At 35.7% G+C, this 26,405-nt stretch overlaps 4 protein-coding genes across 5 annotated transcripts; 1 reads left to right on the forward strand and 3 right to left on the reverse strand.

The window, feature by feature from the left end:
* Window positions 1–2,252: 2,252 nt before the first annotated feature.
* LOC101208103 (ribonucleases P/MRP protein subunit POP1) lies at window positions 2,253–11,180 on the reverse strand. 2 transcript variants are annotated; one of them, XM_004149720.3, is made up of 11 exons: window positions 10,960–11,180; window positions 9,423–10,053; window positions 8,829–8,925; window positions 8,605–8,712; window positions 8,321–8,512; window positions 4,976–5,094; window positions 4,386–4,904; window positions 3,823–3,931; window positions 3,139–3,731; window positions 2,845–3,018; window positions 2,253–2,743 (listed from the first exon to the last, which is right to left on the reverse strand). In XM_004149720.3, the coding sequence occupies exons 2-11, from the start codon at window positions 9,851–9,853 to the stop codon at window positions 2,548–2,550; spliced, it is 2,538 nt and encodes an 845-aa protein (XP_004149768.1). In that variant the 5' UTR covers window positions 9,854–10,053; window positions 10,960–11,180; the 3' UTR covers window positions 2,253–2,547. The 2 variants fall into 2 exon arrangements, with proteins under 2 accessions (XP_004149768.1, XP_031740375.1); XM_031884515.1 differs by lacking the exon at window positions 10,960–11,180 and having other exon boundaries at window positions 9,427–9,559.
* Window positions 11,181–12,787: 1,607 nt separating this feature from the next.
* LOC101207860 lies at window positions 12,788–14,375 on the forward strand. Its single transcript, XM_004149719.2, has one exon. It carries the CDS (start codon window positions 13,255–13,257, stop codon window positions 14,125–14,127), a length of 873 nt encoding a protein of 290 aa, XP_004149767.1. The 5' UTR covers window positions 12,788–13,254; the 3' UTR covers window positions 14,128–14,375.
* A 998-nt stretch (window positions 14,376–15,373) lies between these two features.
* 6PGDH (6-phosphogluconate dehydrogenase, decarboxylating 2, chloroplastic) lies at window positions 15,374–17,187 on the reverse strand. Its single transcript, NM_001308920.1, is given in 1 exon segment — window positions 15,374–17,187. A coding segment is annotated over 1 exon segment (1,488 nt). The 5' UTR covers window positions 17,118–17,187; the 3' UTR covers window positions 15,374–15,629.
* Window positions 17,188–17,955: 768 nt separating this feature from the next.
* Window positions 17,956–25,496, reverse strand: LOC101205928 (translation initiation factor IF-2). Its single transcript, XM_004149711.3, has 8 exons — window positions 25,151–25,496; window positions 24,626–24,676; window positions 23,587–23,710; window positions 23,404–23,473; window positions 22,846–23,176; window positions 19,661–20,698; window positions 19,344–19,493; window positions 17,956–18,830 (listed from the first exon to the last, which is right to left on the reverse strand). The coding sequence occupies exons 2-8, from the start codon at window positions 24,650–24,652 to the stop codon at window positions 18,396–18,398; spliced, it is 2,175 nt and encodes a 724-aa protein (XP_004149759.1). The 5' UTR covers window positions 24,653–24,676; window positions 25,151–25,496; the 3' UTR covers window positions 17,956–18,395.
* Between the last annotated feature and the right edge of the window lie 909 nt (window positions 25,497–26,405).

Genomic DNA, 26,405 nt, shown 5'->3' on the forward strand with positions numbered 1-26,405 from the left:
ATGATCATTTAAAATTAGTTCATATTTCTCATACTCGTTATGATTTAATACATTTGAGTCTATAAGATTTTAAATCAATAAGTGATTACAATTCTGAATTATTCAAAATTATTGTTATGTGGTATGGACTAGGCATTGGTCACGTGTTTGTCGTACATCAAAACACGTAGTTAACTTATATCAAGCTTTCTATAAAAGTAAAAATGAAAAAAAATGTAAAAGTCAATTGTGTCTATCAAGATAATATATTTGATCCATCCAACATGACTAATTTGGACATGATAGATTTATTTGAAACTAGAAAATCGACACAGTTGATGGAACAACGAATGTTTCTTTTGAATTTGAAAATAACTATTGTTTACTATCTTTCTTCAATTTTTTGTTTTTATTAATATACAAGTATATTTTACTTATTATAATTATTTTCTTTGAAATGAAGAAATATGAATCATGAAAATGTTGGTGATTCAAAAATGAACAAATAAATGTATGTCAGGCAATACAACCATGCAATAGTTACAAATAAAAAATATTTTTAAAAATTAATAATGTTGAAAGTAAATATAATATAAGGTTTTGCAAACTTGATTGAAGGATTTGGAAAAGCAAAATTATTTTGCCAACAAAAGCAAATACATTGTTTTTTTTTAAAAAAAAATACAAGAGTACTAATTTTAAAAATAATAATAAATTTTGTTTGTCATAATCTTCTTTCACTTACTCGTTTCTCAAAATAAGGATTATCATGAACTCCACGTAATTCTCCCGCTTATTCTTTCATAAATTTCTTATAATCATTTGAGGAATCGTTTGGAGGAAGGAAAGGAATATGGAAAATAGTGGATTACGAAAATAAAAAGATTATTATAATCCTTCCTTCAGGAAATAATTAGTGGAAATGATTATAATAATGTAAGCTTAAAGAAAAGATTACGTCGGAATGATTATGACAAAAAAAATATTTTTTAAACAAAAATGTCGTACTATTTTATTTATAAAAAAATTCATATTGTAAATCAAATACACAAATATTCGTATTTATAATTTACTGAAGTTTAAATTTTTTATCGAAAAACGTGTTTCATTAGTTTTTGTAAATAGGTGGCCAATTTTAGATGGTTTGTAGGGAAGATTTTTGTGCCAATAAATTAATTGATGTGTTGTGTGTAAATGAAATTATATCTATTTTTTAAAATTGACGTTGTAAGTGCAATATCGAGAAATTTTATTATTATTATTTTTTAAATTCGTACTCTTGTATTTTTTTTTTATCAAAAAAACCGTAATGTAAATCAAATATACAAATATTTGTATTTTTAATGTACCGAAATTTGAATTTTTTTATCGAAAAACATATTCCATTAGTTTTCGTAAATATGATGTCAAATTTAAATGTTTTATATGCAAGGTTTTTGTGCCAATTAATTAATTGATAAGTTACATGTCAAAGAAATTATATATATTTTTTTAAAATTGATATTGTAAGTGGAAAATTGTGTATCGTTAACAATCAATTTAAACAAAACAAACATAATAAAATTGAAACAAAATGAAATACACGAGAAAAAATTGAAATGTAGTTAAACCATAAACGTCAATTACATAATTAATTAAAAAAACAATGAAAACCAAAACAAAAACGGATGATGCGATTGCGACATACAATCATTATATATTTGATTTAGAATTGATGGTTCCGTCCGATTGAAAATTTAATTCATTATTGAATTTGAATTTTTAGCATAGTTAATTTGAATTTAATTATTTTCTTTTGTTATTTATTTAATTAAATTGAAGAGTGAAATTTTGTTAAGAATTTGATAATTATACGTATGTGGGGATATATATATATATATAAAATTAAAAGATAATTATATTTGTTTAAAATATAATTATTACGAAAAAATAAAATATAATTATTATGAAAAAATATTTATATTTTTTATAAAAGTGAATAGTCTGATGTGATTGAAAAATTATTGATAAAAGGAAGTACTTTTATTTTTCTTAAATAAAATTATCAATAATCATTTTCTTTTCCTAATTATTTTTCTTCTTATTCCCTTCCTTTCCCCAAAAGCTCCATAAGTGAATAAATAAATATTTTTCGGAAGAAAAAAAAAATATTCTCATTATCAAATTTATATTTTGAGATTGCCTACCAACTAATATGTCCTTCTCTTTTTATTCACATTGATTTGCTTGCCCCTATGGAATAAATAAATAAACCAACTAACAATTCATTGATAAGAGATCACCAATTTTCAAGCTTCCATTGAAGATTATTAGTCTCATCATTTATTCAAAATTAGTTATATAAAATTAAAATTAATTCACTAAACTAAAGTATACAAAATGAAATTCGTCCTAAATTACTTGTCCTTACCAAAACCAAGAAAACAATCGATATTTCACTATAGCCGCATTCTGCATGCTCCCTCCTAGACTCAATACATTAGCCAAAAAGATGGAAAATAAATCAAGTGAGGCCTAAATTCTACACTGTAAAGAGGCTCAAAACTGCTGGCTTCCCATAGCCTTAAGTTACATAAATTCTAAATCATCTTCCCGCTGTTCAAGGATAACAGTAGCAAGAGCAACTCGGTATGCTGAAGATCTCAAGTTCCTAACAAGCACGTATATCTGTTCCTTCTTCTTTGCAAACATACCGTCCCACTGTTGCACTCGAAGACGAGCTAGTAAGGTTGCTTCACAAAGACCTTCTGCAACAGGCTTCTTGCTGCATGAACAATGTCAAAATATCATAACAGTGAGAAAGATGATGCGTCATAAACATAAAGATTCCAATTGAAGATAACTGTAGGAATCTAAATTCCTAACCTTCCATGGACGAATCCAGTGGTAACAAAGCCGATGGGCCACCTGTGATATTCCCTAGCAACATCATCTTCTGGAAGTTGTAGTTCCCACATTGAGGGTGACTGCTGTTTGAGTTTGAAATAGTGCTTAACAGCAGATTCGGGAATTTGGAGTGCTCTTTCTTCATCTACGGACCTGCAAGATCATATAGAATGAATGAATGTTAGCACAAGATTCAAAGACCATAACATAATGTCAACAAAAACTACCCCAACTTTTGCAACATTTAGAAAAGGAAATGAAAAGATTAATCACCTTGAAGTCCACAAAGATAGATCAGCTGACTTGGGAGCACAAATAACAGCTCCCTCTTCAAACGCACCTTTCTTATAAGCACGGAGAATGACTCTAAGGAAACATGATTTGCCAGTATAACAAAATTGGTTGATACTACTTTTGCATTGATCTACCGTGCTTTTGTTCAGAAACTCAAGAATTCTAGCCTTCTTTTCTCGTCCTTGAGGAAATAGAGGCAAATGCTCAAGTTTTATATCGCTCAAAAATTCAAACAATGAAGAGGATGTTCGAGCCACAATTCCGTCGAAGAATTTATGATCGTGAACACCAACCACTGCAGTTTCACAATTTGCATCATAAACAATTGATGAAGTATCTGCGTGGGTCATGTTCTTTTCAGTAAAAGCTCCATTTTTTTCCACCCCATCTGGTTCCTTGCAAAGAGTCATCTGGACACTATCCCATGGGGGAGGAATGGGTACCTTTAAAGATCTTGAACAGGAAGAAGTAGAACATTCGACTTTGTTATCAACTGCGGTGGCTTCTTTTGACATGAATTGTGAGTAAGCGGCACAATCAGGAAAATCCCAAGGAAAGGATGGCAATCCCACCTATAATTTAAGAGACGGGAGAATAGAGATGTAACTGTGATTCCTACAACTAGGAATTTAATGTAAATGAATATTTTAAAATATGTCTTACTTCACATGCAATCCAATGTCTCTCTCTCAAACCAATTGCACGAGCCCCCCTACATGTAAAAGGGATCCAAAATGCCTTAACCCAACTTATAGGCAATATGATTGACCATCTGAAATACAACGAAGAAATGCAATGTTAACATCTGATGACAAATAATAGTTCACCTCAATTGATGTGCAAATTAAGACTAGTCTTCATATTTGAGAACAAACCAATTGATGGAGTGAAATAAAATTTTGAGCAAAGCCTTCATCAAACAATTGATCGTTCTTCATTCAGAAAACTAGGTAGTAGCCAAATGGACTCCAAATTCCCATAGAGTAATAATAGAAAATGATGAAAACGGGAAGAAAGCCTAAAAGAGTTCATCTAACTTCCATTATGTTCATTCATTCAATTCAAACCGGTGTTTGATTCATATAACATAAGAAAATAAAACAATGCACTAGTTAAATCATCTGAAAGACCAAACATGTAAACATTGCAACCAGAATGCAGAAAAAAAACCCAACTCCTCACCCTTAATAACAATGGAATTGATAGAATCAGGATAAAGAGAATACCTTATAAGAGTACTGCTTTCATCATTCTCATTTAAAAGCAACGTGGGGCAAGAGTTTGAGCATTGCAATGAGTTCAGATCTTTCGCCATCTCTGCAGGTGGTTCATCAAGGCAAAAGCGATCCATCCGCATATGATGTCTTGCTGCACAAATAACAGTATCTTCTACAGGGGCCCTCATTCCACTGTTGGCATCCCACAATTCCTTGTTCTCATGTAAAAAACCGCTTTCAGAGATTGTTGAATACAAAGAAGATGATAAGATTTCATTACTTCTTGAAATTTCTAGATCTCTGGAATCAGTAGATAAGGAATCAGCAGGGTTCTGCATTGAAGTTGAAGCTTGAACGTCTGCAATCTTTTCATTTGGTAGCATCCGGGGATCCTTAAATGTGACGGATGCAATTCCATGAGATGGAAGGTAATTCTCATTTTCATGATTGGAGAATATTTTCAAATGAGAATTACCTTCCAGACCCCCGATGGGGTGCTTCTTTAACTGCCAAAGATTCTTTGAAGCACTGCGGAGATAAAATTATCACTATGCGTAGTTATCAATAATATAAGACAGTACGACAAGATGTGCTTCTACCGTGAAATAGGATGCAAAATATTTTCAAGTAGCTGGGAGGCATTAGAGCCAAACACTTCCAATTTTGCAAGCTGGCCTTCTAACGAAGAACAATCAATGGGGGTATTTCTCTCATCCATCTGACATAAAAGAGGAGATAAGACCTTAGTAACCAACTCTAGTATAATCTTCTCAAGATAGTAGATACCAAGTAAAATACCAATTTTTTTTAAAACATTTTAATTGAAATATTATGCCACCGAAATTGAAAAATATGCAAGAGAAAATTAGATAATAACTCTGAACTTAAGAGCTAAGAATCTCCAGATAGAAAAGGAAAACTAAAACAACTAGATTTGACATGGTCGTTTCACACTGTAGGAAAAGAACCCAAAGCCTATCTAGCTATGTGCTCCATTTGTTTGCTCTATTTGTCAATCACATCATAAAATGGCTGGTGTTGTGTAAGACCTCAAATCATTTACACGTATGGATGAGGGGTAAAATAGAGAAAACAACTGAGAGAAGGAGAAAGAAGTAAGAGTACGTGGAGAATTAGGTCACAAGTGTGAGACCATGAGGGGATCAGGTCGAGGGTTTATGAAGGGTTTTTGGAGGAATAAGCAAGGTGGAAGATTTGTGCTGTAAGGGAGGCACTATGGAATCAGCCCTTATCTTCACTATTCTTCCATTCTTTCTTCTTTGTTAATACTATATTTGATATGAGTTTCTTCCCCAACTTTTGATCTTGTTCGGTCTTTCTTTTTTCTTTTTCCTTTCTTTGAAATGGAGACAAGCCTCTTAAATTGTTATTAATAAAAGAGCCTAAATTACAAGAGTATTATACTGAGAGCAAGAGAGAAGAGAAAAATTGAGTCTACAGCTACAGCAAAAGCTAAAAAACAAATTTCAAACAGAAGAGATCAAACTAAACAAAATCATAACCGTAGAAATCTAAATACAAAGCATAATGGAAAATTCTCTCATAAAGAACTAATTTGAAACTAAAAACTTGCAAAAAGATGCAACCGGCTGCCTCGAATCTGCCCTGCCATATTATTCCAAAATCCAGAGGGAAATCGAAAAAGTCCTCCACTATTTCAGCATCTGTGTGAAGGATTTACTTGCCACCCACGTTCATTCACTTGTTGGGTATTTCTAAGTGCAAGGAGACTTAGATACCTACCTAACATGTTGATACATAAATTTTCAATTATGTAAAGTGCAAAGAATCTTGTGGGATTTCCTCGAGGAATTTGGGAAAGGATACTCAACCCTCTAGAATGTGTTGAGGCATATTGGAGTTTCCTTGTTGATATTGCAATATAAATCTATCTTTTAATGTTATTGTTTGTTCTTTGTGTTCCTGAGTTGTCTTTGATAGCCTTGAAAATACGCTATCTTATTAAGCTTAAATTAGGATCGTTCTTGTATTTTATGCATCTATTTCATGATTCTATAGGTATTGAACTTAATTTAGGTCGTTCTATGCCTTAATGTCTATTTCAGGACAAAACAAACAAAAGTGGAGGTTTAGAGTGTTAACAGGGCAAGAGAATTCAAGTTGGCATATTGAAGGCATGGCACCGCGGTGTTGTATCCTAGCGCTACGGTGTTATCTTAGTGCTGCAGCACTGCTACATTATTTCTTATTTTTACCTAGTCGTTAGCATTCAAAAAGCAGTTTTTTTACACAGAATTTTAGACACTCTTCACAGAACTCATTGCACGCTCTTGAACTATTGGATTGAGGACTTTCACTTATTATTTTTGACGTTTTCGATGATGCATCCTAACTAAGGTACTCATATCTAGCTTGGAATTTTAGGTTTATCTTTTGATTTACACATTTATAAGATCTTGAGTATTTATTTCCTGTGAACTCTATGAGCAATTGAATTCTCTCCTTGAATTTATTACTACGATTGAATATATTTGAGATTATTGACAATTAGTCAATTATGTTTAATCAATTGTTATAGATCTAATTCTAATACGTAATTGTTAGGTATAGATTGCATGATAATGAAAAGCTAAGTTAGAATTGTTGGGATTGAATTCTCTTCGAATATCCAAGTAGGCAATTCTAATTTGTCTATCGACTTAGCTTTTGCCTCAAATCTTAGTGCTGATTGATTTGTATGTTTAGGATGCTTGTCATCTAAACATAAAGATTAATTCGTATTGTAGGACGTCACTCTAGCTTCTCTAGACGTGGTCAGCTAAGAAACTGTTCATAGTTTGCAAGGGATATAACATACATCGTGAATAATCAAAAGTAAACTAAACCAAATCTTGGGCTAGGTGTTTGTCAGATTGATAATTTTCATACAACAATCTTTCAATCTGTGTTTTTCTTGCATTTTAATTTAAAATTAAATCTCATTCAACAGCCCCCAACTGGTTACTTTACAACAAGTTAATCTCAAGGAAATATCGATACGTTCTTTGTGGATCGACCCGTTACTATCCTAATACTACGGAATTGGTGTGGAGAACAGAACAGTTATTTGGTTTGTTCGAAAATCTCGACAACTTTCGATCGATCACTCTTGTTAGGGGGTATCCCAACTACATCATAAGCAAGTAGATCAAACTTAGGGTAAACTGTGAGTGAAGTGATATACTAAACTTAAGCGTATTGAAATATAAACAATAACATAATTAAAAAATAAAAAGTGTTCAAATTACTTTAACCTTCCCTGAGAACTCTCTCAAGCCCTAAATCCCTCACGAAAATAATGTCTCCCTTCTCCTTTCCCACTCCCTCTATTTATAACCTAATACTATAACTGCCTCTAGCCACTTACTATTATACCCTTACAATACTTTAATAGCATTCCTTTCAACAACCAGCTTATCCTAAATTTTTATGTTTCTGTATTTTTGTTCATGTCACTGTATTTTGAGCATTAGCCTCTCTTCGTTTCATCAATGGAAATTTCTGTTTATATTTTTTTAAAAAATAACATTCCTATCAACATCATAAAGAAGTATATTAAACTTAAAGTGACCTAAGTGAGGTAATAAACAGTCTAGTCACTTCCATTCCAAAAGCGTAGAACGGATCATGTTTCCATTTCTTCGATTTTGAAGGAACCTAAACTCCTACACCATATTACTACAAAGATAACATACATGTGAAGCAAAAAACACCAGAGTAGGAACTCAGCCACATATTAACCCTGAACAAATTAGTTGGTGGAGTCTGCAGAAAGAGTATGTGACATAAGAATCAGAATGAGAGGAAGTGAGGTCTAGGAAGTTAGGAAAAATGTTATTTGGGGCTGAGAACATGTCCACGAAGAAGACCACAAAAAGGAGGCTCAGTTGTCATAATATAATGGAAACGAGCATAATATTTACCTCTTTTTGGCAAGCAAATTTTAGAGCATCATATCCTTCACTAGCGGTAGAAGCATGCAGCCAAACCCAAAGTTGGCGTTTAGTAGAAGACATATTTGTGCCATCTATTGCCTTAAATACAGTATTACGAGGCCGCCACATATATGTTACAGGAGCAATTGCATTAGTACCTGTGGCTCTGACATCATGAAGCTGCAAAAGAACAAAAGCTTAGGAATTACAAATCCAACTACTTGCATCATTATTCATTACACTGGTAAAAAATGAGTAAACGGATGACATACAATTGCTCTACCATATATTTCACCAGAAATAATTGCATGGGAAATGTCTTGAGAATAAGATAATATGGATGGTACCAACACCCTTCTCAGAACCGATATGAGAGACTCCTGTAGGCACATGACAACGGGCTTTAGAAGAAAATTGATCAAGAAAAACATAATTAACTTAAAAAATCACAATCACATTAAAAAGTTACAGAGCACAAAGGAAAGAGGCTTCCCACCTCTGGACCCTCCATCTGGATTGGAACGTAATAACTAGCATCATGTATAAGCACTCCATCATTGTACCTTTTCAAAAGAGCTCTAGAACCCTTACCTCTGCATGATAGAAGATTGATATCGTTTCTATCACATAAAACTCTTAAATGTAATTATCCATAACATGAAGAAAAGCTTTAAAAAACTAAATTAATAAATAGATTTGTGGTCCAAGGTCTAACGTTTGAGGATACAACAATCTAAAAAGAAAAGGTAAAATATTTGTGTTTTTTTTTTTTTTATGGAAACAAGTTTCATTGAGAAAAAATGAAAGTAGTGTCAATTCTGTCAATATTATTGTTTTGGTGGCTTTTTTTTTTTTGTACAATATTTATGTTTTTAAATAGTTGACACTGACAGAGTGTGAAGTTTATACATATTTTAAAGATTTATAACCTTACAAGATAGCCATCAAATCTGTGCTTTTCAATATTCAAACAGCTTCAGCAATCTTCTAAATCTTCAAATTTTAAAACCAGCATTTATATCAATCCAATTTCCCATTTTCCTCTCTCGGGATATTCAAGAATATTAAAAAAGAAAAAGCAAAGCATTACCTGCCTTGCAACCCCAACGGAAGGTGAAAACCCCAAAGCCTAGTCATAGTGAAACGCTTAGCATGCCAGACATGAGTTCTAAGTCTTTTGGTACCATCCCCAGAAGTAGAAAAGCCAATTCCGTGATTCATTTTAAGCTCAACTCTGCGACGTTGTTTTCGAGAAGCCTTCTTGTCATCTTTCTCTAAATTCAGATTGGTGTTATCCAATTTCATTTTCTTATTTTTCCTTTTCCTCGAAGCATTATTTAAATAAGACGAAGTTCTTCTCCTCTTTGATCTTTGATCACAAATATCACTACTCATTCGATTCAAAACAATGGATTGAAGAGCTTCTAGCTCAGTTGCTCGAGGGTCCACAAACTTGTGAACATTAAGATTTCTGGGAATTGATCTGTCCTTACCACTAACATTGATGACTTTCTCCCCCATCCTGATATTTCAACGGACAGTCTTCAACTTTCTAAGCTATCATATCAAAAAGAAGTGTTTCACGAGCTTTTTTTCTTCTTTTGGAAAAGGAATCCGAATCACAAGCTTGAATTCTTCCACTTGGCTCAAACTCTTTCAAAAAGATTTTGATATTTACAAGTGTGATCAGAGCTTCAATTCCATCAAACCCTTAGAATATCCTAGAGTAACATAAAAAACGAATCATAAATCCCAATAAAAACAAGTAAATTCAATCCAAGGATGGATGAAAATTTAATACTCTTCAGCCTGGAATGAACCAAATTCTCATGGTTCCCAGACTTAGAAAGCGATATCTTATTCTTTTTTTGAGAAAAGGGTGTTCGTTCCTTTAGATCATCAGCATTATAATAACAAGGAGAGAAAGAAACAAACCCATATTAAGAACTAACACACACACACACACACATATATAAATTCGACTTTAAATTGAACTTTATGGAAAAAGTATCACGTTTAAGAACTCACATATAGATATCCCCTTAACTCGTGTGTCGTGTGCATTTACATCAGACAGACAAGCAAACGTACATGACCAGCATACCAAAATAGGATAGAAGATTTCCAACACCGAGGCATGTATGAGCAGCGCAAAAATCATAGAACAGACAGCAACATTAAGCATGACAAAAATCATGTATACTTTTCAAATAGTAGATATACATATCTAACCGGCTATAAGGTAGTCATCACAACACCCACTAACTCGAATTGAAGTTCAGTAAATAATCCAAAACTAACCACCAACAAAACTTCGAATCAAACTCTACAGCATGAGCTAAATTAAGTTCAATTTTTAGGACCTACTTCCAAACAACTCACCCAAATTGTGGCTTTAACCATAACCACTCCAAAACTTCCAAATCAACACCAATATAAGTAGAAAACAAAAATTGAAGGGTTAGAAATCAACTCGAGACAACCTTACTCCCGCTGAGCAACCTTCGGGGACACCCGATAAAATAGGAACGATACAGAGTAGATTGGTAAACCAATAATTATGCCAAAACTTCAATGGGTATCCAGAAACCTTAAAAAATACCGAAAACTTTAATTAGAACACACACCCGCAACCAGCTGGCGACATAGGGGCTTTTCCGGCGGATACGGCGGCGATGGTGTGGTAGCTAGCGGAGGCAGTTTAGAGAGAGAGAGACGCAAAAAGATACTCACCGCGCGGCTGGCTATGTCACGGCGGCTTGTGAGTTATTGCGAGAGAGAGAGAGAGAGAACAGATGTTTTGATATCCTTTTGTTAGTTTCTTTTCATGTAAATTGCATTCGATCACAATTTTTTTAGGAAAAAGCAACTCATACACCTCAACTAATTAGCAAACGCTCCTTTTCTCTTATTCAAAATATATATACTTTATAATGTTAAATTTGACGAAAGTCGAACTTCTCTTGACCTTCACCTTCTCTAAACACACAAATTCCAAATTTTTACCCAAATTAAATTAATTATGTTCTCCCACTACAACTAACACAATGTGTTGGCATGATTCAAAAATATAATACGCATACAAGTTGATCTATGTTATATACATCTTTTAGGTTGTTTGATCCATTAACTTACTTTTGAAATTGGTATAAACAACTCAACTTTAATAGTAACACACTATCATACTTGCACATTTATCAAATAACTTAATATTTATTCGTTTTTTATATTTTTTTTATTTACCAAATAACTCAAATTTTCTTTACGTACTTACTTTTCACATTTTTCAAATATTTTCACGTTCTTGTCTTAATTTATTTTTAACAATTATCGAGAAATTCAATCTTACAACTCTACAAGTCATGTACAAACTTATTAACTCCAACATATTACAACAAGAAGATGTTTGGTTAAAATATTAATCATATAACATCTTAATCCAACGAGATAAAAAGTAACATGAGATACCATTATTATCAATGATGAAATGGAAGAACAAGGGAAGCAAAGTGTACTATTCCTTAATGCCAAATTTCCTTCAATTTAGGAGAGTAATCAATGGTTGTCCTTGATTTTCTTTTTGAAAAGATTGCTTGTGGTTGAATGTTTATAATTTTACTCATAACCTTTATTATTATTTTTTTGGCCAAATAACCAACCTTTCACTTTTTTTAATAAAATTTTAAGTTTCATTTCAAGGATAATTACACATTTGACAAACCATCTAAACCTGTAGTTGATTCATTTTGCAAAATTTACTTTAGTACTCTCGAAATAGTATTAAATAAACAAATCCTTCATTCCCATATAAAATTATGCTCATTTATTTCATAAAATTTTACTTTTTAAAACTCGGATATCTAGAAAACTTTAAAAATCATCTCTCATCAATTTTTATCTTCTCAATTGCCTTTGAGGATTTTAATACAGCAGAGGTTATCAATAAAAATATAGACTAATTATTTAATTAATTAATATCAATTAATGTTACTATTAAGTTTAACTAATGTGTAAATAATTGTGCTACTATTAAGGTTTTGTCTCCCTTTCTCCATTGGCATGTGCTTGCTGTTTGTTGAAGGATGTTTCTACCTTTGCCTTTGAGGCGTAATCCGCTGCGTTGTGGCACTCATTTCCAACGTCTTAGTGCTAACACACTTTCCTTCCGTATAACATAGCCACCCAATGTCATTTTTTTAGTAGTTTTCTATACATTGCAATTGTTAGAATTTTCCGAAGATGCAGCTAACATGTCTTTCATTGATCTTATTGCAATCTTATTTCATTATTAATGAGATCACCACCATATCATATCCTTTCTTAAATGGCAAAGATGCTTTTTAAACTTATTACACTTTTTAAGCATAGTTCTAATAGTATTCTTACTCAAATATTAGAAACTCCAAACGATGGTACATATAAGAAAGGTATGCCTTTATTTTTAAAATCAATAGGATGTCAATGATCAACAAACCATAATAAGTGATGAACAACATCACAACCAATACTCAAAACTTTGTCCAAGTGTTGTAAACAATTTCATCTTCTCTTTACACCAGAAACTCATTGCTTTATAAAGTCAGAGAAATGAAAGGCAACCCACCAAAAGTTCTCTACTTTTACAAAGTAGAGAAAAGGAAAAATCCAAACTGACCCTTTGGTCCATGATTCCAGCTTCCTGTTGTCTCCTCTTGGGGTCCCATTCCATGAGCATGCTTGCTCTCCTTGAACCAAAAAACACCCTCTTCATCATCCAATTCAGAAAGAGAAGAAATTTCTAAAGATACCTACCAAATAATTTCACCTATATCCATTCTCCCCACTCTGTTTCACCACTTTTTTAGTGTCAAGGTTGCTAGCTAACAGAATTAAAATTCTCAAAAACCATCCTGAAATTTTCTTACCTCGAAATAGTGTCCAAAATGAACAAGAACTTCATGATCGTACTGGTTTTCTCTGTCACTTTCTGCCCATTTGTTCACTCCTTGCAGGGCAATGACTCCATCTCCATGGATGCCTTTCTTCAAGAAACTGCTTTCAAGACCTTGGTTCGACGCAGGCCATATACGGGGGCTTTGTACCGTGCCAGCCTCCCAGCGAATCTCTCTGGCATGGAGGTCTCTGTCGTACGGCTTAGAAGCCGGAGGCTGTGGGACAAGGGAGCTAATTTCAGTCACTTTGGCATTCCATCAAACACCTTACCGGTGCCCCACGTTAGAAGATTGGTAATAGTGTACCAAGACTTCGGGAACTGGTCTTCTTCCTACTTCAAAATTCCAGGTTTTTCACTCCTAACTCCAGTCGTCGGATTCATGGTTTTCAACGCAACGTCAAACACAGAAGCCAAAAACATCACAAAACTCAGCATCACCACGTTGGAAAACCGCATAGAAATCCACTTCCCAAACCTGAAATTACCCTTAGGAAAATCGTCCAACACGTGGTGTGCAGAATTTGATGAAGATGGTATGTTCCATCTCATACCAATGGGCTCTCTTGAAGTATGTTACTCCAGAAAACAAGGGTATTTTGCAGTGGTTTCAAAATTGAAGAGGAAGAAGAAGACGTGGTATTTGTGGGTGATTGGGTTTGTTTTGGGCGTTGGTGTGATGGTGGTGGCTGGTTATGCAGCCATGGTTACAATCAGAGCTTTGAAGACGAAGAAGATTCAGATAATGGAGAAACAAGCTGATGGAGATTTGGTTTTACAGAGTAGATGGGTTGGTAACAGCAAAATGCCAAGCGCAGCAGTAACAAGAACAATGCCAGTTCTTGAGAATTCAAGTTTTCCTTAGCCATATTTTCATTCACTTTCTGACCCCTTCTCCCAATATTTGGCTTCTTCTTCTTCTTCTTCTTCTTTTTTTCCATACATGACTTTGAGAGTTGGATTTACTTGTAATGTAATGTAACTTTGTTGCTGCTTTAGAATTAGAATTTAGCTTAGCCATATATTATGATATCTTGCTTTTGAACATAATGTTATAAAAATACCACATCTAAGTTATATTTCAAAATGTTTATGAATTCTTATTAGGGATAATATGGTTTTAGTGAGATGTTTGAGTGTGGAGTTTACAATCAACTATTTGTTGTAAGACCTAAATCAGATTTAGTTCTTACATTTTATTTATTTATTTGACCTCACTAGAAGAATGAAAGGTATTTCTAATATTGCACTTGATTGTATATGCTCTACGTTAGTCAAGTTATAACAATTCTTACATTATATTATCATTTTTATTATTAGGTTATTAGTGTATTTAGGTCTCTATACTTTCAAACTTTATCAAAATTGGTCAGATACAATTTAAAAAATAAATGAAAATGGTGAGGCCTCATTTTAAGATTTTATGTATAAAAATTAAAATCAACATTTGAAAGTTTCTTTTGTTGTTGTTATCATGAGCATGCAACATATTTTTTACCTTTTTCAAATCTATCTCCATCTCAAGTCCTCTACTAGAGGATGTCAATTTTATGATTTATTAACTCCCTACAATGTAGATCGAATACAAAACTTTCTAACTCCACTTCTTGTCTCGAACTCCCTTATACATTTCAAATATCTTTTAAAACATGTTTGTCTCACTAATTCGAGTTTCATTGAGTTGAGTGTTTTGTCCACTAAAGTTTTTAAGTCAAATTACTCCTAACTCTAAGTTTTCCAATGACTTCACTTGTTGACCACCAATGACAGTAATCACCGACGTGCTACAGTCACCAAATCCGATGACCATATCCAGTGGCCAACTTCGATGAATGCCACCTCTTTGACAACCACTTTCCACAGCAACTTCGAAAGTACGTTTGAATTTTTCACAACTGTTTGAACGTTTTTAGAATTCCTTACGAAGAGGAACCTACACATTTATTTCAAACACACTAATTCATCAAAGATCAAATACAAAATTGAAGTGTTTCTACGTGACATCAATGGTAGAATAATTTTCATTCCAATTTCAAAGACACAAGATTAAACAAAAGGGAAATTCTTTCATTTTGAAGTACAAGGAGTTGTGAAAAAGAACTAACACGATAGAACTCAATGGCCATTCTGCAGCTGTTGCTTCTTTCTTGTTTTTTCCTTATTAATTATTATTCATAGCAAATACTCAAGGCCAGTAAAAATTATCTGCTATCTACTCCCCTAAGAAGCATGGAAGACTGTCCAAACTGTGATACAAAAAAGAAAACCTACTAACTTTTGAAATGGGCAAGCAAAATCAAGTAGGAAATTTGCACCCAATTGAAGCAGAGAAAGAAAACCAGCCAAATTGGTAGGCAGCTCAAAGGCTCAGTTGAAAATGCCAACTCCAGCATCAGCACTGCGAGCCAGCTTTGTCCACTCTGTGTGGTAGGAGCCTTGGCGATCCACCCGCTCATATGTATGAGCCCCAAATAAGTCTCTTTGCGCCTGCACAAGATTGGCAGGCAGCCTAGCACGCCTGTATGTGTCGAAATAGGCAAGGCTAGCACACATCCCCGGGGTGCTGATCCCTGCCGATATGGCCAACCCCACGACTCTCCTCCAAGCAGCCTGCCTCTGCACCATCTCTCTAGCAAACTCAGGATCCACCAGCAAGCTAGCAAGGTTGGGATTGCGCTGATATGCCTTCTTGATCCTGTCCAAGAACACAGCTCTTATGATGCACCCACCTTTCCAAATCCTCGCCAATTCCCCAAAATTCAAGTTCCATCCCTTCTCCAAGCTCTTGGCCCTTAGCAAGTTCATCCCCTGAGCATAGCTGCAAATCTTGGAGGCATACAAAGCTTGCCTTACATCTTCGATCAACTTCTTCTTGTCAATCCCACTTCTCACGGATCCTACACTATCCGTCATACCTGCTTCCTTCAACACCTCCGCCGCACTTTCCCTCTCGTCCTTCAATCCACTCAAGTATCTACAATCCAACGAGGCTGCAATCGTTGGTGCTGCAATGGAAAGCTCAGCAGCTTGCTGCACAGTCCATTTCCCAGTTCCTTTCATCCCAGTCTTGTCCAAAATCTTATCGACCAATTCCCCATCACCATGTTCATCTTTAACTTTAAAGATATCAGCTGATATCTCAATTAGAAAGCTCTCCAACTCCCCCCTGTTCCACTCAGAGAAAATGTCAGCCAATTCGGAATTGGACAACCCTCCGACATGTTTCAAAACGTCGTAGGCCTCCGAAATGAGCTGCATATCACCATATTCAATACCATTATGCACCATCTTAACGAAATTTCCGGAACCCCCTTCACCTATGTAAGTAACACAAGGACCATCATCAACTTGAGCAGCTACCTTCTTGAGAATATCTTGAACATTAGAATAAGCCTGAAAAGATCCTCCAGGCATCAACGAGGGACCATGACGAGCACCATCTTCACCACCAGAAACCCCCATCCCAAGATAAAGAATCCCTCGTTCAGAAGCCTGCGCAATTCGACGCTCAGTATTCTCATACCACTCATTACCACCATCAATGATTGCATCACCAGGCTCCAAGTGGTCAGACAAGGCAGCAATGGTTTGATCGACGGGCAAACCAGCCTTAACGAGGATGATAACCGATCTAGGACGTTGAATAGAGAGAACAAAATCACGAGGATTGTACTGACCAAAAAGAGGGAGATTACCTTCGTTATGGGCGCGATCTACAGTCTCATCAACCTTGGAAGTGGTGCGATTGTAAACGGAAATGGGGAAGCCTTTCTCAGCGATGTTGAGGGCGAGGTTTTGGCCCATGACGGCCAAGCCGGCAAGGCCTATGCGAGAAAGAGCTGTAGAAGCTTCCATGGGAGGTTGGAGGAGAAAGAAAAGCAACGAGGGAGAAAGAGACGGAGGAGTCGAGGTCAGAAATGGAGGCTGCTGTTTCGACGATGAAGATGGAGAAGAAGGAGAAGAAGATAGATATTTAATTTGAACCCAAAAAGGGAAGTTTTAAAAATTTTAAAAGAAATAAAAAGAAAATGTTTTCTTTTTTAATATCTAAATTAAAATTAGATTTAAAAAGGGGCCAACAAAATATCGCGACGGACTCGTCGAGGCAGCGAAGGGTCACTCCACTCTTCTCAGGTGGCTGTATTTTTGGAATCTCCTTTCAAACGGCGCCGTTTTGAAGATCTAAGAGAAAAGAAGACTTCCAATCCAACCACCCACTAGCAAATAACTAATAAGCTTTCTTTCAAAACATAATAAAATGATTGGTGTTAATAATGATAATAATACAAAAATTAAAATTTCAAATGGATCCAAAGCCCACATATTACCAATTCATCATAAAAATTGGTACAATTCAATTAATCACCCATCACCCATTCTCGTCCATTCAGATTACACTTTTTATTACAAAATTTCAGAAATTTGTTACATCTAGTTAAGTTCATTTCTTACAACTACTTAAGTTATGAACTTAACATCGATTGCAGCAATGCATTGTGGCCATTAATCATGTTAGAAAGTAGCATTTAATTATTAAGATTTGGCAATATTCAAAATCGACAAGAATAATATATATAAATAAAGTGGCTAGCAGCCATTTAATTAATTACTTTTTTTTTTTCCTTGTTTTCAAATATAGCGAATGAATCTAGCAAAATTTCACTAACTTTCAGTATTTGCTGCAAATATTCCATGGAAAAGTCTCCCATCTTAAGGACTAATTTAATTCACATTAAAAACAAACAAACAAACTATCACATGAAATGATAATTCAGTCTTCAAAACTTAATTTCCTGTTGTCACATTGACATTATTAGTACATCACAAAATTGGAACCTTCTTTTGGTTAGTACAATAATGATTTACCTTCCTTAATTCTACATCCTAAGTTATCTACCACAACTCAAGGACTCTTTTCCACTCCCAAAATTTACCAACCTTAAACTATGCTGAAGACAGTTTCAAACTATATCTGCATTTTGAAGCAGAGAATTAAATAGAGGACCACCACCCAAGGGATATCAAAGTCTCTAAAATGGGTGAATGTATACCTAGCAGCAGCTATAAAAGAATCAAGTGAAAGTAGAGTGAATTTTACTGACCCTTCATTGGAAAAAGGGAAAAGGCTTCAGTTCAGCACTCGATTCTAACGGCGCCACTCTCGGATGAAATGAACTTGGGCTTCCGTATTACTTGCTCCAAGCACTGCACAACATCTCCGACTTGGAAATCATCCCAATTCTGTATCACAAGTCCACACTCATTACCCTTCTTCACTGCATCAACATCTTGTTTTTCCCGCTTAAGTGATGCACATGACCCTTCGAACAAGACTTCCCCACTTCGTAGAAGCCTCATGGTTGATGATCTTGAAAAGCAACCATCAGTCACTCGACATCCAGCAATTCTAATATCGGGTCCCTTTGACTTGCTCCTTCCTTTGAGTTCAAAAATGTTCAGCACCTCACCCTCCCCTGCTACCCGTGTCTCGGAAGTCCCAGGTGCCTTGTCAACTATCAGATTCCCAACATCCTCCAAAAGGTGATAGATTACACGATGTATAATTATCTAAGCCATGAAAGAAAATCAAACTTAATACACCTTTCCAATCTTTCTTTTTTGTCAGGTATGTAAAATGAATTTGTTGCATGTATTCGTTGCGTACAGAGTCATAAGTGTTAATAACCTGATAAACCAACTAAAATTGACCTTTACCTATTTGATCAATTGATAAAAGATATATGAATGAGCAAAAGAGAATAGTTATAAACAAATGACGAAAAGCTTAGGACTTCAATTTCACCTATTAATTTCTCTTTAGTTCCTTTAATCTAATAAACTCAATTTCATTCCCTATGTTGCGCGCGATTCTATAACATAACTAACTAACTAATCTTTCTCCAGGACTAAGATTTTAATGGGCAAACTCCAGCCTAAACGCAAAATTTAGAACTATCAAAAAGCATTACAGCAGTAGAAATAAAATATAAAACTAAAACCAACTTTCCATTGTATCTTATGGTCTAGACAGATGAAAATAAACATTCCATGGGGACATTGAGATTAAATGGCAGCTCATACCTTTGTGCCAGCTTGAGTGGCAGACTGACTGATAGAACTTGGGGGATTCTTCACATTAAATCCTACTATATATGCCTTACACGCTTGAGCTAAGTCCACATCAGACTGGGAAACTGGTCCAACGCCAACATGGACAACATTTACAAAAACCTGGAAGTGAAATAGGAAACGTTATGCACAAAATTGAGGAAAATGAGACAACCAACAATGAGATGAGGTTGAAATTAACGTCTGAATGTCCTATAATACATTTTAATACGTCGAAAACTATCATTTGAACCTAAAAATGAGACTTTACAATAAGGTTTGTTGGGTACCTGAGGACTGTTTAAAGTCTTCAATGCATCTGTAACTGCCTGGACAGTGCCTTGAACATCGGCTTTTACTATTATTGGTAGTTCAACCCTCTGAACTACCTCCTCAGATTGTTCTTCAGTTTCAGTCTTCCCCTCACTCAGCTTCTTCAGCCTATCTTTCTCAAATCTCCTTTTCCTCCCTGCACTGAGCATTCGTGCACGTTCCTCAGACTCTACAACAATAATATCATCACCTGCCATAGGAAGCCCCCTTAGCCCTTCAATCTCAACAGGCATCGCAGGCCCTGCTCGGTCTGCCAATTTCCCCACCATATCCCTGATAGCCCTTATTCTGCCCCACTCACAGCCCACAACCACAAACTGACCACTTCCTAAGGTCCCTGCCTTCACAATTGTAGTAGCCAAAGGACCTCGACCTTTGTCAAGCCTAGCCTCCACTACATAAGCTTGAGCTGGTCCATCGATACGAGCTTTTAAATCCATCATCTCAGCCTGGAGGAGCAATGCTTCCTCCAAACTATCTAATCCTGTTTTCTTCAATGCTGACACATAAACAACTTGAACATCTCCTCCCATCTCTTCAAGCAATAAACCCTCTGAAGCAAGCTGTAGTTTGACTCTCTCAGGATCAGCAGCAGGTTTATCACATTTGTTAATTGCAAGCACGATAGGTACATTTGCTGCTTTAGCATGTGCCATAGCTTCAAGCGTTTGAGGCATTACCCCATCATCCGCAGCCACTACCAGCACAACTATATCTGTAACTGCTGCACCTCTTGCTCGCATAGCGCTAAATGCAGCATGACCTGGAGTGTCAAGGAAAGTGATTGAAGCACCTGAAGCCATCTCAACGACAAATGCACCCAGGTGCTGAGTTATACCCCCAGCTTCTCTAGCTGCCACTGATGTCTGGCGAAGTGCATCTAAAAGAGAAGTTTTCCCATGATCAACATGACCCATGACTGTAACAACTGCTGGTCGTGGTAGAATTTCAGAACCTTCACTAGAGTGTAATCTCTTAATGTTTACTCCAACTTCCTGAAACAATGAAATAATATGTAACCGTATACTTCCAATCACTACAACTGAGAGATGGTAATCACACTAGTCATAAGTAGAGGGGAGAAAGGAAAAAAAAGTAAAATAGTTGCTATATAGTTAATAGTAAGAATAATAATAATAGTAAAAAATAAATATATACATTTCATCGCAAGCAACAAGAGTCCTAGTGAATGGCTCATGAACTCATTCACGGCAATACAAACATGTAGTTTATAAGACTTCCAATAATCTTATTTGTATTCCATGCTATTGATTTCATTTGAATCAGAAAACCATATTGTTTTAATATAAGATATAAGCATGAAAAGGATGTTTGAGTAACAAGCTTATTAAAGATAAATCTGGTTCAACATCTCATCTACATTGAACATCATTATCATCGTCAAAAGGGCCATGAAAAAATATTATCAAGCAGCAAGAACTCATCACCAGTAGAGTAAAGTTCCACATCAAATTGGCAATGGGCCCTCCACCTTGACAGACCCATGGGTGACCAGGCAGACTTTCTCCATGGGATACCCACTACTTTATAAATTAACACGTTGAAAATCAGCCACTGTAAAAGAGACTGGGAATGCTAATCACAGCTTTTGGGACCCCACACTTGTGAGGAGTTTGAAAGATGAGAAGGTTTTGGGAATGGGCTGATCTCTGCATGGTCTCAGCCTTGATCATTCTCTCACTTCTGGATGATGCTTGGAAGAGGCCTCTCAATCTTGATGGCAGTTTTCACCAAACTCTCTAAGCTCATAAGGGTGATGGAAATGGTAATTTGGAGACATCTTTGGCTGGAGGTAAATGGAAAAATAAATGCCCAAAGAAGATGATAGACCACCAATTGTAATACGATATAGCAGATGGAAGAAAAGTAGAATGGCACGTGCACAGGGTGATGGATGTGGAGGAAGTGGAAACCACCTTAGTGGGGACCACAGTTACATGGGGGGGGGGGAGGGGATTAAAAGGGAGAGATGGAAGGAAAGATGGGCGTGGTTATTTTGATTCTGGAATGGAAGGCTGTAGTTTCCTGGAGTTCAGGAATTGCAGAAGCGTCAGCTACCTATAGTTCATAGAAGTTGTTTTCTTTATTGTGAAGTTTCTTTTCTGTTCTGTAATTTGCTTTGTTCTGGTATTTTCTGAATTAAGATAAGACTTGTGTTGTACTGTGTTTTAAGACTGCTTAAAGGCTGTTTACTTTGTTAAAGTTTGGTTGTTTTATGAATATATAGAACACACCACTTGGTGTTCTATCATTAGATCAAGCTTTTCCTATGGGAATTGACACAGAAGGCCTTCAACACCAAAGATGTCCTAAAGAAAGGATGCTGAATTGGCCATATCTCATGGGTGGTGTTCTATGTGCAGGACTGATGATGAAACACATAATCACCTTTTCCTCTCTTACTCTTTTGCCTGGAATTTTTGGAGAACTTTTTGGTGCTTTAGAATGGTCTTTGGTGTTTCCTAAAGATGTTAGGCCACACTTTACCTCCATTCTCTTGGGTCACCTTTTCAAGAATGTCAAAAGGGTTTTGAGGTTCCATTTATCTCATGCTTTCTTTTGGGTGCGATGGAAATTGGAAAGTAGAACGCCAAAGAGTCTTCACGAGCAAAGATCTGTAAGGCCTTAGCCACAATTTTATTTATCAACTGTGGGAAAGGATTTGAGAGCTCTCCAATCTCTCCACACTTCTCTAATGAGAGTCTATACCAAAATCATTTAGCCAAAAAGATACCCTTACCCTCCCACTCAAGAAACTTAAGTAATTGCTAGAGAAATAACAAAATACTTGGCCCCACTCTAACAACACATTCCTAAGGACCACACAAATGGAAAACTACCAACTATTTTAACAGAGAAATTCATAGGAAGGAAGATTCAAACACTTAATCTACAAGAGATTAGAGAGAGTGCACAGCAATGGGCATAGACCATGAAAATTTTATGAGAGCGACCTTCTCTTCAAAGTAATCTACAAGAGGAAAAGAGAGAGTGCACAACAAAGTGCATAGACCACGGTCAAAAGTCTGACCGTGATAACTGACATATGCTTGAGACAATTGGATAATGGATATTTCTAAGCATATAACTATTATCTACTAAAAGTTTAAAGCACACATACCATGGCAACCAGCTCCGCAACATCAATGCTTAGTGGATCAAACTCCGAGTTGATCTTTTCACCAACATTTGTGAGAATATCCTGCAGTCTGGATATTGACTCACCAGAACGTTTAGCAAGCTCAACGATTGTCATGCCATCAAATATCTCAATTGTTTTATCAGAAACAGATCCAATGGAGTGTTTCGGTTTTGGAGGAACATATGGAGCTTCAACTGGTGGCTGATTCCTGCCATCCTTTCTTACAAACTTTTCTTTCTTTTGAGTCTTCAAACCAAATTCCTTATCATGTCCTCTTCCAGCCAATAATTCTGCACTTGAATGGAAACACCTAAACAATTTTTTTTAAAAAAGAAAAAAACATAAGATGCACTGCAAACCAAAGTTCAAATCTTTTCCTTGTAATTTCATATACATTAATCAATCCAGGATCCTCTCCTTATCACTGATCAATATTTAATGCCAAATTACATTGCTAACTTCATTAATAACAGCAATAGTTGGATGATATTAGTAGACAACAGAAACGACTGTATAGTAATGAAATGGATGCATTACCTTCTTGGAGCTTCTATTGTAGAAGCCACATAAAAATCAGACCCATGATATGCTGAACCACAAGGGACGTCTGCACCAATCATTTGTGTTGCAAAAATGGCCACATAAACACTAACGTTTGTAATCAAATTCAAGAACTTCATATGATGTAAGGCAAAAAAGATGCCTACAATTAGGTGTTACCTGGTATAAATCTTGAAGAAGCAGGGATTAACTTAATAACAACCTCATCAGTAGTCAGAAAATTTGGCCTGACTATATGCCTTCGTGAACAAGTAAAAGTTCTTCGAAGACCAGCATGCATTCCCTGATCGAGAGGATTTTGGTAAACTTCAGCCAAATAGTTTTCACATCACAAAAAATAAGGATAACAAGAAAAAAAAACACCTTAGAGTATGAGACCAGCTATACTTTCTACCAATTCAAAATCTGTGAAATGAACTAGAAGGATTAAGGCTCTGTTCAGTCATTTGGTTTCAATCAATTCCGAGGCAGAAAATATTTCAGCCATCTTGGTTTTGGTTGTTGGTCAGTTTTGGTAATCAGCTTTATTTGTTAGATTTGTATGTGTGTGTTCTTTGGTGGCTGTTTATTTTCTTTTTAACTCAGTTTTAAAATTTTCTTGAACCAAAATGTCATTCCCACTTATAAAATCCCCCATCTCAAAATGCCAACCCAGCCAAGTCAATTGAAACAATGTCTCACAATTTTCTTTAGGGTGAATTTCACAAGCATCCTTTTTTTTAGAAAGGACTGCTTTCATTGAGAAAAAATGAAAGAAGGGATTTCACAAGCATCTTGGCAGCCTGTTAACCGGGCCAAAGTTCTCCTTCTCATAGATAAGGGTAAGCTGGGCCTCCATAGCATAAAAGACAAAAAAACCATGCTAGATTAGCCAAATGATTGCGGTGTTATCAAAGGGAAAAGAAGGCTCTATGGACACTGACATTTGATACAAAGTTGGGTTCAAAGGCCCTAAAGAACCAACCACCCTGGCTGCTACTTTTCATTTCATGTAGCTCCTGGAAGAATATTTTGAAGACCCATTCATTAATCCATGACTTGACCTTGTTTGGCTATGGGATCTCAAAATTGGTGGTCTAGTTTGTACTCACCCAAAAGTTTAAATCAAATGGCACATTCTTTGAGCTCATAAATAAATTTTGAATAAAACTGAAAACTAGCATGTACAAAAAATTATAATTTGAAAACAAAAACTCACTTTTTTACCCAGCTCTCTCCAAGCCATTCATAAGTATCTGAGTTCAGCTACCTGCATATTAGGACAGACAAAACACTTAAATTCGAATTGGAAGTCATAGACAACCTTTTGACATCAAATATCAAAGAAGCAGACAAAACAACTCCCCGAAAGATAAATTATTATAAAGTCGGAAACTTTTAAGAGAATTTAAAACCCAACAAAGTAGGAATCAAAATTCACATACCCAACTCGTCGAATATTAAAGAATGACTCATAATTCACAAAGTGAAACAATTAGAAAAAATAATTCTTAAACGCTAAGATGGACCTGGGTAAAACTCCATCATCTAGGAGATAGCAGTCAAGAAGAAAAGTAAACACTCCAGAGAAAAAAGAAAAACACCCAGTTATCGAAATTACATAAGATTGAGCAGAGCTCAACAATAGCTTGCAAGTGAGATTCACAACATGCTCTAATAACAAGTCACCCAATTAAAAGGAACGGCGATGCGATTGGATTTCTCACTAACAAAGAAAACTTACCAGGAACTTATGTCTGATCTATTCACAGTGCTGAAAACAAAACTTGCATTACCACGCAAGATGGGCGGATAACGTTCAACTTCGTTGATTATCAAAGAAACCCATCATCGAACCGTAATCACTACTTTCAAAAGAACTGCCAACCAAATCGCTCGAATGGTTCCTTGATTGGAATGCCAAGTTTGATGTTCCTCACAAGAGTAGCTGGAGCTCTTCCACAGCGTTGGATTTCAGTGGGTATTAAGGGAGGTTGGTTCTGGGTTTAGAGAAAAATCGATGGGGGCAGATATTAATTGCGGGGCACCAAACTTGATCGACGGACAAAGAAGGAAGGGTTTATCGATTTCCAAACCCCACTGATTTATATAACATCCAACCGACCGAATCGGTCCAACCGGTTCGATCATAGGCTTTCGTTCCAAAACTAGGGCAACAAGTTTTGTAAAGGTTTGATTCTCTACAAATTTATGAAGTTAGATTTTGAGGCTTTGTTTCATAGAGTTTAGAAGGTAACTTTCTTTGTCTGTGTTTCTAATGCAATTACTTTGTTTGTGTTTATAATGCAATTTGAATAACTTTTTTTTTGTGGAATTTCAAAGTCTTTTTTCGCTTTACTTTTTAGATGATGTCATGGTTTATTAAAGTTCGAGGACTTTGAGGTAACACGTTCATACATGTTTTGTAGTTTAGTTTGTATTTGGAGAGATATGTCATTTCATTATTAACAATAGCATTGGCATGGAAATCACAATTTAATTAAACTTTCAACACCAAAGTTTAACTATAGTTTATAACACTAACTAACAATACAACGTGTATACATCTCATTTACAACATATACAAATCTAATAACATAATAAATTAAAATTCAGATTTCAAACTATCAAATTATTAAATACAAAAAATGTTAACAATCCAAATATTTAACTTACCACAGAAGTTAGATAACAGTAATTCCGTATTCCACAACGCAACGAGTTGTAAAGAATCCAAATACTGCATGGTGTTAAGAAAGTCAGAGACAAAATAAGGTAGGCTTGCCGGAGTGCGATTGTGCAGATAGGCCTGAGCTGCGTGGAATGCTAAGGGAACGGAAGTGCGAAGGAGAGGACGGACTGCAATTGCGAAAGAAACGGATAGTGCGAAGGCTGGAACGTTCGCCGGAATGTGAAGGCCGAAAGTGCGACCTCCGGATTGCGGTCTGAACGTCGAACCGATTGCAAACGCGGAAGGGGTTGAGTGCGAGAAGTCTGTG

This window comes from Cucumis sativus, chromosome 4 (assembly GCF_000004075.3).
Source record: "Cucumis sativus cultivar 9930 chromosome 4, Cucumber_9930_V3, whole genome shotgun sequence".
Taxonomy (NCBI): domain Eukaryota; kingdom Viridiplantae; phylum Streptophyta; class Magnoliopsida; order Cucurbitales; family Cucurbitaceae; genus Cucumis; species Cucumis sativus.

Bases quoted from the DNA above. Each gene is read 5' to 3' on its own strand.
- LOC101208103 (XM_004149720.3), bottom strand. From the start codon at position 9,853: ATGGGGGAGAAAGTCATCAATGTTAGTGGTAAGGACAGATCAATTCCC. The intron at 4,905-4,975 runs GTAGAAGCACAT...TTATCTCCGCAG, and splicing joins ATTTTGCATCCTATTTCACG to TGCTTCAAAGAATCTTTGGC. The intron at 2,744-2,844 runs GTTAGGAATTTA...TTGTTCATGCAG, and splicing joins ACTGGATTCGTCCATGGAAG to CAAGAAGCCTGTTGCAGAAG.
- LOC101207860 (XM_004149719.2), top strand. From the start codon at position 13,255: ATGAACAAGAACTTCATGATCGTACTGGTTTTCTCTGTCACTTTCTGC.
- LOC101205928 (XM_004149711.3), bottom strand. From the start codon at position 24,652: ATGGCTTGGAGAGAGCTGGGTAAAAAA. The intron at 20,699-22,845 runs GTATGTGTGCTT...TCATTGTTTCAG, and splicing joins TTGCGGAGCTGGTTGCCATG to GAAGTTGGAGTAAACATTAA. The intron at 19,494-19,660 runs GTACCCAACAAA...TTTCACTTCCAG, and splicing joins AGACTTTAAACAGTCCTCAG to GTTTTTGTAAATGTTGTCCA.